We start from the raw sequence: 12033 nt of genomic DNA, 5'->3' as shown, positions 1-12033 counted from the left end.
CATCCTCAAGACCGTATTCCTCATCTCTAGTACATCGGTGCAGCATTTTAGTGAGCTTTAAGCTCTGTCAGCTCCCGTACACCACCTTTTTCCCCAGGCAAGTTGGTTTTGTGGACATGGGCTTTTTTGCCTAAAGTTGAGATGCAATTCCACATCGGTCAGAATATGACCATGCTGGCATACTCTTCTCCACCTCACCCCTCTTAGGACTCCTTCACTTGGGACCCAAGAGAGCACTTACCCTTTACATAGATCGCACCAAAGAATGCCGGGTGGATGATCACCTCATTAGAGGGTTCTCTGTAGCAAAAAACATAGAAGGTCGAGCAGAAGAGAACCATCTCCAGCTGTATCTACTATTTATTGGCTAAAAAGCAGCCTCCAGAAGGACTGAGAGAGGCATTTTGCCAACTTGGTCCTGCAGGTCTTTCTGGTTTGAATCCAGCCACAGACCTACTTACAAATAGGTACTTCTTTGGTATCTATTCAAAAGGTGAGGATTCTGCAGATAGAAGTGTCTTTCAGAAGAGCAAATTACTTAGTTTTGATAATGCTCCTTTTAAAAGTGACTCTGTCTAGCAACTGATTCTTCACCAGCCTTCCCATCCTCTCCGTTCTGTGAATGAACTGTATCCATTAATAAGATCCCAAGTCTAGAAATATGCACACTTATCACAGAATTTGCTTTAGGGACTCTGTGTCTGGGGCACATACACTTTTAATATAGGCTCCGTATGTTATTTCTGAAGCAGAATGGCGTTGGTGTGGATCTGCCCACACTACCTACTGTCCCGCAGAGGTGCTGCTGAAAGGTTTACGGTTCCAGTTCCACTTGGGTAATATTCAAAAGATGAGGAATACGTTGTAAATATGCGTACTAAATGTAGATAGATTTGAGAGGTCTTAGGGGTCGTGTTCAGCTCTTAGCAGCAATTGCTCACTCTTCCTCGGAAAGAATGAACAGTTTGATACATTTGCCTACAGAATATGGGAGCATGTCTTTTTTTTCATTCTTTTTATTTTGGTAATTAGGCATCATACAACAATTTCATCCAGAGAATCCATAGAAAGACAAAGTATAAGTGGCATACAATGTGGAACATGTCATCACAGTTCAACAGCCACTTAATGTTCGTTTTGATCTACTTCATAATGTGAAGAATTTCTTTGGAGGAGAGGGTAGTTCAGAGATTCTTTTAAACATAAAATACATTAAGATTTATGTTCCATGATTCTAAAAATAGCAGTAGAGTTACAGAAAGTCATTATGCAGCATTTATAATTTGCAGTTCCCACAATATTAGCTTGTTCATCTATTTGTATTGATTGTTGTAGTATGATACGGCATTGGAGGAGCAGGTGGGGGAGTCACAATTATGGGAATTGTGGAAGAAAAAACATCTTACATTTAGGGTTATTTAAAGAACCTAGTATTCTGGACTCCATATTCCAGATGTAGTTGCAGAATCATCTTTGAAGGAAAATATTTCCAAACCTTTTAATTACCATCACTAAAGAGTGCTTTGAGAAGAAAGGTGTCACGTGGGGATGTCCATGTCGTCAGGAATTCGGTTCATAATGCACACATGGATCACCAAATGTGGGGTTAAAAAATATCAAACGAGGATTTTTTTTAATTTTTTACAGCAAACAAATGATGGACGGAATGCTGACAATGCAAATATTCTCCTCCAGTCAAAAGATCTGGGTTAAATCCATTGTTCTTTTGCCCACTGCGCCACCCCAGTTTGGACCCAGCCATATGCAAATCAGTCTTGACCTTGTGCCTCGTGGGAACAGTACAGACCGAACTGCCAGGCAGGTCCTCCCTGGATCGGAAACAAGCACCCTGGGACCGGTTTCAGGGCAGTTGGTCTTCATCGAGGCGATTTCAGTCATGCACCTGTCATAGGTACTGTGTCTCTTGTCCATGAGGGAGACAATGTGTTGCACCTCGTGTACATAGGAGAGGATGTTAATGTTGTGAGAGTGCATGATGCTGGCTAGAGGGATCATGTGTGCATTGAATGGGGTCGGGTTATGGGACGAACCTGGCAAAACTCAGCAGATGAGGTTGCAAGCTTCTAATGGGCATGGTGCCAGGCTAAATGATTAGGTCCTTCTAGTAAGGAAGAATCAGATCTATCAGAGCATGTGCCCTTGGATTACAATGTAATGTAGATCTTGGATGAGGATGGGGTAGCAGACAATTTTTTAAGGAAACAATGGTCCAAAGCAGTGCATGAGTAAAAGAAAAAAATATTTAAGGAAAGCCGTGATAAGCCGCCTATATTTATCCAAGTCCAGCCGGACAAGGAATTTTATTTTCACAATGTAAGAATAATTGTAAGCCAAGTTACAAAGAATACAAGAGCACAAGCCTGTGCTTTACCACAAAACAGAAAAGTTTAGGGAGAGTTTAGAAGTAAGGAGAGGTTTTACAGGCAAGAGAGAGCAAACTGGACACTTTTTTAAATCAAAAATGCAAGTGTTTTGCCAGAGTAGTATGTACAGCGAATGATACAGATTATGTCATACCATACAACTACTGTAAAGGGTCGACGTTTCGATCCCCCGCTCTAAGATACATGGGGATCATTATCAGGACTTATTGGTTATGTTGCCTGTGTGGAAAATTAAATACGCCTGTGGAAAAAACAGGAGAAGAGAACAAAGGTTTTTCATTTACATTATGAGAAGTGAGAGTCAGCATAGCTCCACATTTTTGAAGACCATAATCGGATTCGCAGTGACTGGGCGATAAGTTTGTGATGTGCACAATCAATACATTTAAGTGAATAGGGTGACTTTTCAAAATTGAAAAAGAGGAATATGTACACTTTAAAAATTATTTACACAAGTTTCGGCGCAGTGTGGGCTGTTTCGTGCATGGAAGGTTTAGAGGGGGGGCCGAGTGAATTCGGAGTGACTAGTGAGGTGGGCATGGGCTGGTTTGCATAGTGATCTTGAACTAGGGATGGCATGTGCAGTGACTGGAGTAATTTAAAATGACTCTTGCGAGGAAGGGTGCACTGGAGGAGGCTCAAACATGTTTATTAAATTACCTCTTGAGGGGAAGAGGTGCAATTAATGAGGCAGTGGTAGCTAGCCAGCTGTCTAGCCGAGTGATGCTGCCTGGATGGGCGCGCAAAGTCGGCAAGCGACGCTGGTGGCCGTGGCCGCTTCCGCGTCGGGAAGCTGGTAAAGTTAAGTCCTTTAAAAACTTAAAACAATCAAAGGACGGATTGCACATGATACGAGCAAAACTATAGAGCAGGAACAGGGCTAGGCAGGAGATACATACCAAGGGATCGCCGGGTTGCAATATGGCGGTGCCGGCACAGTCCTTGCATCCGCTGCGGGGGAGAGAGAGAAGGAAGATGGAATAAGCAGCGACGGTGCTGCGCTGGGCGTTTAAGAGGAGGTCAGCGGCGGGGAGACGCGGCTTACCTGATACCGGGAACGGTGTCCTCGTGTAACACGGAGCAGCCGATGCTGCAGTTGATCCGTGGGTGGACTGAGTGCTGGAGGCCCTTTAGTGCTCGACTGGTGGTGGGCGGAGTCACGTCCTCAAGGGGGCGCGGCCGCGGGTGGACAAGGAAAGTGATTCAGTGCTTGCTGAGAGCATGGCGGCCATTTTAGAGAGGGGTCTCTGTATAAGTTCTATACAGAACAATAGCTGGGTGTGGGTGAGGTGAAGTGCCAAGTGACATTAATAGGTGCATTTAATAACTTCACATTTTTAGAAGAGTTTTCAAACTGGAAAAATAAGTATTAAAACAAATAAAGTTATAGTAGAGTTGTCCAATCTTCACTTCGATTCAGACCAGTACGGATTGTATCAAATTGTAAGATACTTTTCAGTTCCTCTTTGTTCAGTAACTGTGCCAAGTTACCTCCAGGTCGGGGCAATTTCACCACTTTCAAGATTGTCCATCTTAGATTGTCCTCTGTGTGATTTGCTTCGGAGAAATGTTCTACCAAAGGAGCATTGGGGGTCTTACATCTGATACGACTCCTGTGCTGGGAAATCCTGGTCTTCGCCTTTTGAGTGGTCTGGCCAATGTACAGTTTGGGGCACGGGCAAACAATTGCATAGATAACATTGCTGCTATTACAATTGCTAAGGCATTTCATAGAGATAGTGATGCCATTGTGTGAAAAATCACGTGCTTCAATAGTGTATTCACAAACATTACATGCCCCACATTTGACATGTCCAATCACAGGTGGGAGTCCCCATGCAGATTCAAGAGTTGATGTCAGGGGGGGTTATCTGGGAGAGCAGCTCTGACTAGGTGGTCACGGAGATTTTTGCTTTTCCTGAAAGCGAACAAAGGTCTATCTAGTTTGATTGTCCCAGCGTTTATTGTTGGCCAATGTTTGAGAATTGATTTTCTAATTCTGTTAGATACTGGCGAGAAGGTGGTAACACAAGCTATCCTTTCATTTGGTTCACGATTTTTTGGTGTTAGCAGTGTTTCTCTCGGGCAATACCATGCTCTTTTTGTAGCAGTTTTGACTAATCTGCGGGGATAGCCACGATGTTTGAGTTTGTTAGCCAGAACGATAGCCTCTTTAAAATAATCTGTTTTTGAGGAACAATTCAGTCTAATCCTAAGGAATTGGGAGTATGGGAGCGAGTCTTTTAATGCTTTTGGATGATTGCTCCGATAGCTAAGCAATGTATTTCGTTCTGTGGGTTTACGGTATAGCTTGGTGAGGAGTTCTCCTTCATGGTGGTAGATGGTAAGATCAAGAAAGGCAATTTGTTCTTTATCGTGGGTAAGGGTAAAATTCAGATCTGCACAGTTATTGTTGAGCCAATGTAGGAATTGGTTGAGTGTTGTTATATCGAGGGTCCAGATGATAAAGATGTCGTCAATATAACGACGCCAAAGTTTGATGCTTGAGCAGAAAGGATTTTCATCAGTTAGGATTGAGCCCATTTCAAGGGCGTCCATGAAAAGGGTAGCCAAGTTGGGAGCAAAAATAGCTCCCATGGATGTGCCTTTGATTTGTTGGAAAAAAGTATTGTCAAATACAAAAAAGTTTCTCGAAAGGCACACCTCAAGTAACTGTAGGATGAATAATGTGGGTACCCTGTGTGGGCGGGGACGGGTATCGAGGGTTTTCTGAATCACGAGGAGGGCCGCTGTCTGAGGGATATTGGTGTAGAGCGATTCTACGTCCATAGTGCAAAGGGTATCTTTGGATGGATCAAATGGAAAATGCTCTACAAGATTTATCATGGCCATGCTATCCCTTATGTAGCAGGCAGTATGAGGCACAAAATCTTTGATGAAAAAATCGACATATGCTCCAAGGGGTTCAAGGATAGAACCACAAGCGGATACAATTGGTCTGCCTGGAGGGTTGGTGGAATTTTTGTGGACCTTGTCAAATGCTGCTGAGAGGTCTAAGAGGATGAGGGCCTTAGGGTTTCCTCTGTTTTAAGTCAAGCGGATGTAATCTGTGGCAGTGTTCAGAGCAGTTTCCGTACTGTCTTGGGTCTGAAACCAGATTGAGTGCTGTTGAGGAGTAGGGGGTCACTGAGGTATTCTGTGAAGTGTCCGATGATGATTTTCTGTAAGACTGACCGGGAATGGTAGCAGGAAGATCGGGGAGTGGTTGTCGAGCATTAAAGGATCCACAGAGAGTGAGCCACTTTCTTTTCATACATTTTCACATATATAGCTTGTCCGTATTACCTGCAGTTCAAATATGGTTTGTTTTTCTTGCAATAGACAATCATTCTTGCCATCCCATAATACATTTATATGGGATATCCCATATAAATGTATTTTTTATTGCACTACACCGTCAAATATTAACACAGCAGTTTTATATACACATTTTTAACGTCCCACAGGAAGACCATCTGTTCCAGCCACCTTCCACTTTGAAAAATATTGCATAGCGTGTAACCCTCTTAAAAAGGCGTTGCTCTATCAGTTTGCAACCAACTGGACTCTGCGTAAACATATGCATGTTGGCTTAATTTCCAAAGAGTTTTAATTTAATGCATAGTTTGTACAATGAGATGTATTCTGCATGACCATTAATGAAAGAATCGTTTCAAATTCCCCGCCACATTTGAACTCTGGAGCATTGGCCAAGAGTCATTTCCCCTATTTTGACACGTTTTATAGCCTAAATTTGTGCTTTAACCTGTGCCAAAATTCTCCCACAAATTGCTCCATATTAGAAGAGCCACAAACCAAAACAAAACTGGCACACATTAGTTCAGTTTGACGGTCAACTCACTTTCATTCTGATGGATGTTCTTAAGGGTCAGTAAAGACAGCACTCATGAAATGCACTTACCCCTCAGGCGTTTCACCCAACTCCGTTGTTGTACTTGTCAGCCCATAGTGCTTAGTACTGTTTAAGAACCCCAAGACAGTGCTTCTCTTATGTCACTTGGATTCAATGCATAGTGAAAATAGCTAGCTCAACTAAAAAATAATCTGACCGAGTTTAGATTTTGGTTCCAAAAAAATGCTTATAAAAATTTTATGTAATGATGAAGATGTTGTGAAAATATATACTCAGATGCTTATATTTGTTGATCTGTCCTATAGTGTAAAAATTACACTGAACAAGACGGAACATAAGGTGAATATATTTATGGTCTAACCTGTATTCATTTTAAGATTTCATGAAGCCAAACTTTCTACTATCTTAATTTGAGTACCCTGGGTTACACTGAATAGGACAATATATGTTTACGGTCTCACCAGTGGTTGTCCTAAGCCCCAGGATTTTTTCCTAAAGCCAGGTTTTCGGACATTCTGATTTGAACATCCTTGGTTAAATTTTTGCAGCAGAATATGCTGCATTCAGAACAGCGTTCACTGGCGATATGGATGGAGAGGCCTACTCCAGAACTGAGATTACCCCGTAGGACTGTACATATGTAGATAATCTCTTATGAAATAATCTGTATGTAGATCTTAGAAACCTGATGTGGGAGAGAGAAGATTTATTGTGGGTCTTCATTAGTATTAGTTGTTGGCAAGAATCTTATTGTTGGTTGTGATTTAGCACCACAGCGCCACACTCACCACTGGTTATTGGGACCACAAAGTTTTAAGTGTGGTCCTAGAAGGTAAAGAAAGGACATAAGTACATAAGTACGGCCAGTATTGTCATCTGACTATCTGGCTGCATCGGTACAATTTGGGAGAGCTGTCAGTTCACAAATGGATCCATAAGACGTTGTTTGTCCTGTTGTGTTGGGAAAATCCTTACAATAATTTATGAAATAGTTGACAACGAAGTTGTGTTGTGCTTTTTGTAGGTTTTAGTTTAAATGTGTGTTTATTAACTTTTGTTTTGTAGCTGGATATCTCACCAGTGCACATGCCAAGGTTGGATGAAGAACTGGTGCCAAATTCAACTGGTCCTTTTGTTTGTTCTAGTGAAATTGTTGCTGCTTCTTCCAGTCTGGAAAATAATCAACAAAGCATCATTTCGCAGGTGTAAAATATGTATTTAACTGTTTTTATATATGTCTATAGCAATAGAATACAACTAATGTTAATACTGTTAGTGCAGCTGCTACTGTTACATGATTAACAATGCATTCTAGGCCAGCAACAACTTGTAGGTCATGCGTGGTCCATATTGAGTGATTTCCCTTAGCCCAGGCATTCATTATTGGTTGAGACAGCATTCAAGACAATCTTAGACTATCGGACAATCTTGCCTGACCATGTTTGTACAAACAGGTGCCCAGAAATACGCTCAGAGAACAGTTCATTGGTTCAGCTAAGCTCCTTCGCACTTTTCTTTCTCTTTCAGTAACTTGTTTAATCGCTGGTCCAAGGGAATATAATACGTAACTCTTAAACGAAAAAGAAATACATAACACATTGCTCTTAGTTTTTGGGACCCTGAATGAGGTCCGTGTTGCTTTGGTGGCAGATACACCTTGCTATTCTGGACATTAGTTGAGATACTGAGCATTGAAGGGGCACTGGCTTTCGTGTGTGAAGAGTGCGTTCTTTGTGCTGGGGTTTGAACCGCACACGGTGCGAATCATGAATGTTTTGAGAGTAAGGAACATATTTTTTTATTATTAAGGTAGAATATTGGCTTTATAGCCAGATTAAATAGTATAAAGAGCAATATTAATCTGACCTAAATCAAATTGAGCTACATCTAATGCATTTTGACATTCTTTTTTATGTAATGACAGTCTATACTAAGTTGGGTTTTGGCTAAATGTTGCTATCTAGTATGAATAGCGACCTGACAGGATGTTATACGCGTCCTCTTACTTGGTTAATGTGCAAAATAAATAAGAGCCGGGGCTCCCGTCTGACTTGACCGCTTGAATCTCCTGTTAGTGCCGCCTAAAAGAGAACCAACTACTGACCATGAAAGTGGGGAGGGGATGTAGCATAATGGTCAGAGCTGCTGAATTCGGAGCCTGGGAACAAGGTTCGAGTCTCAGCGTCTGCTCAACATCGTGTGATTCTCTGCAAATTATTACTTAATCTCCCTGTGCGTACCATATATGAATATGTCCTTAACTGGTGCTCATGAAAAGTGAAGGTGCTAAGCACCGGAAACCACGTGCTCATATTAAGCACTGTGCCGCCTCCTCTTACAATGTCCACTCCTTTGTAGGTTAAGGAAATCATGGCTAAAACCAATGTTACTAAATAAACCACAGGATACAGACCTCCTCAACAAGCTCTTGTTTTATGTACTGATGATTTTTCCATGAACGATAGGGTTGTCCAATTTGTAGCTAGGTGAATGCATGCAGTGGTGTAAGTTATCTGAATTTGATATTATTATTGTAACTTGAAACTATACCCTAATTCTATCTCTTATGAGCTAGAGTTTTAGATTTCATACACTCCTAGCTCGAATCGTTCATTATGGTCAGGCTGGTAGTCCCTAGTAATGGTATTAATAGAAATAAATAGAAATGAAATGAATACATGGTATAGCAGCATTGTATGTTTAGTTATGCATTCAACTAATTATAAAATGCCCAGTGAGTCCCAGAGGTGATTACCTACCCTCTCTACTTGACCCCTCTAGAAGCCATCTTAAATTGCAAACCTGCTCATTTTGCGTGAGGAAGTACAGATCAAATGCTGTACTCCCGATCATCTGGTGGTCCCGACCACCATCTATTACATTTCAGTTTTTCATATACAGTTTGCTTGTTTATTTGTTGCCCCCTGGTTTTCCCACCAGTTGATTCTCAGTTGCAGCCTAGGCTTTGCCTGGAGCCTGTGAAGTGATATGTGGGTCGCTGCATAGTTAGTCCAGAACATTATGGCAGAATCCTACACCAAGGAGAAATCTAGTGCCTCATGCTAATATTCTGCATATTAAGTGTTTGTACTGTCGACACCAGGAGGTCTTAAAACGTTTGATGACAGAAATGGGATGGAGGGGATATATTTTTAGAATATTTGGTGACTCTTCCCCTTTGACACCCACTCCCAGCCAGTAAATAGATGACAGCAGATGTTAGATATGACCCTTTACAGAGTGGCTTGCTGCCACTCATTTTTGTCATTTAAAACAAAGAACTGTTATCAGCATGATGCTTCTCTTGACCAGAGATTGGTGCCAACACTTGTCCCCCTCAATATTAAGGGCCCACTCCTCCCAGGGGGTCTGCACCCCAGTTTGAAGACCTCTGGTCTACACCCTAATCATGTGCTGAATGACCGCATGGTTTGCCAAACATTTTCCACAAATCCTTGAAGGACACAAAAAGGCTTGCTTTCTGACTCAGAGTTACTACGTCTAGGAATGCCTCACATCTGGGTATGATAGAGTAACTAGTGTTCCACTTTCTTCTCCATCAGTAAAGGCAAAAAAAGAGTTATGAAGTTTACGTTACCAGACCTAAAGACATTAAATGTGCCATTACCCAAATCCACGTATATGCTGAATATTTCTTCTTCATTAGAATCCAATTTGCCTTCTCAGAAGAGCCTACACATCTGCACTTTACACCTCTCAGAGGATTTTTATATAGTTGACCATTCACCATTACTATCTCTTTTGTCGTCCTGGATGAACTTTAGTGGAATTTGGATTATTTTGGGTTAGTTATTTCATTCCTTTCAGGCTGTACCTGATCCTCCCAAATGAAATGTGAAGTGCCCCAGGGAACTATCCTTTCTCCACCATTTTTCAGTCGAAACTCTAGTGCATACAGTGGCCAGGTTTGGGTTGTCCATTCATCAGTATGCAACTCTATTACGTCTCATCATAGTTGATATATTTGACCTTGTTTTTAAGAAAATAATTCTTTGTTTTGTGTTTTTTCTTCTACCCTTTAGCTGATAATGTAATTTCTGTGGTTGCAGTATTTGTTAATGCATTTTCCTAGTTAACTTTTTTAGTTATTGTATTGGCAGTTTAGATAGTGGATAAAATAGTCACATTGTAGATTTGTCTGTAGGACCATCAAATAGCTAGACCTATTGTTTCAGTAGTCAAAATATGTCTAGTGAAGAAAACATAAGCATCAGACAGATCACAAGAAAATCACATTCATATTTCAAGCACAACTTAGATAATTCCTCCATGGCTCCCTAATCTTAAGATTCTTTTGAAGGTATCTGCGGTTTCATACATTGAGGTCGTACTTCGATACATCCACTTGCCCATCTTTTAAGTCCCGGGGCTCTGGGACCATAACGGTTTTGGGCAGTGTCCTTTTTTTCCATGACCACTTGCAAGTTGACAGACTTGTAAATATCTGTTGATTTTGAGCTCATCAAAGATGTTCACCAGTGTCCTCTTTCAAGTACTGGTAATGTTTTGTCCAGGCACCTTAAAGTGTCTTAGTGATCCTATCCCAAAAGGTCACTACTAATATGCAGCTCTAGACAGTATCATAGAAGTTGCCTTCAGTAATTGGCAGTCTATATTTATTAATATATTCTGGTTATAGTGAAATATACTACGTTCTAATTGAATTTGATGAGCCAGAAGCTGGGTAAGAAAACTTGGAATGACTATGGTCCTTTAGACCCGGAAGGTGTTTTATTTATTCAGACATGTAATAGTTTATTTGACCCATTGAAGATCTCGGATTCCAGCCCGATGGTCCTTTGCTTCGTGCATGCTGTTGGTCACTCTTGTATATGATGCTTCTCCAGTGGTGTCTCCATTTTGAATGGTCCCAACATGGTGGTATACTGTTAGACATAATCAATATCCCTCCAGACACTGCAACAGATCTTAGGTGGTGCTTCGTAGAGGAGAGCCTTTCCTGTGTGCAGTTCTTTTCCCCACCACCAGCAGTGCCATCTGGCAACGAAGATGCATCTGTGTTATTTGGGGAGTGGGCGGGGGACAAGAGGTTGTGGGGACTTCCTGAGGGAACTCGAGATCAATGAAACATGGCTTCCATATCAACTTGCTTCATCTGTGGGTGATTCACCTGGTCCTGAAGGCCTTACTCCCATCGTGAACAGTCTGTTTGAATCCTTACGGACAGCACAGCAGTGATGTGGCATGTAAACAAGGGCTGCTTCCTGGCACAGAGCAGGAGGTTGCTCTGTGCCGGGAAGCACAGCGGCTGTGGGCTTGGGCTCAGGCACACCAGCCCTGTCATGATAGCCAGTTACCTAATAGGCTCCCTGAACACAAGACCAACAACCTAAGTCAGGGTCCATCATGCAACCACATGTGGTATCTCCATCCTGAGGTGGTAAACACCAACTTTTACCTGTGGGGCACCCCTCAGGTGGATCGCTTCGATACATGTGAAAACATGCATTGCCTTCTGCTCTGTGCCTTCCAGTTTTTATTGCAAACTGCGCATTTCTCATTCCCTTGATTTCTCGAGCGTTGAGGTAACTATGCCAAGACCAGGCATCAGCTATTTTGGTTGTCCTAGACTGGCTGCGAAAGGTATGTTATAGACCTCCTGCAACTGTCTTTATGCTCCAGCTTTTGCTCATATCAGACAACTTCTTCTTGAAGTCAGTGTGGCAGATGGTGTACCTTCCACCTTCATACCTGGAGATTGAGTTTATTCCA

The 12033-nt window shown here is 41.9% G+C and overlaps 1 protein-coding gene across 1 annotated transcript in view; it reads left to right on the top strand.

The window, feature by feature from the left end:
• Positions 1–12033, top strand: part of MEIKIN (meiotic kinetochore factor) — a 976054-nt gene that overhangs the window by 806511 nt on the left and 157510 nt on the right. The window contains exon 12 of the mRNA XM_086928855.1: positions 7345–7482. Coding sequence (XP_086784981.1) covers positions 7345–7482 — 138 coding nt within the window. The remainder of the gene's footprint in view (positions 1–7344; positions 7483–12033) is intronic.

This window comes from Lissotriton vulgaris, chromosome 7, assembly GCF_964263255.1.
Source record: "Lissotriton vulgaris chromosome 7, aLisVul1.2, whole genome shotgun sequence".
NCBI lineage: Eukaryota > Metazoa > Chordata > Amphibia > Caudata > Salamandridae > Lissotriton > Lissotriton vulgaris.
The sequence above is the reverse complement of the archived record's forward strand: the minus strand, read 5'-3'. Positions and strand labels throughout refer to the sequence as shown.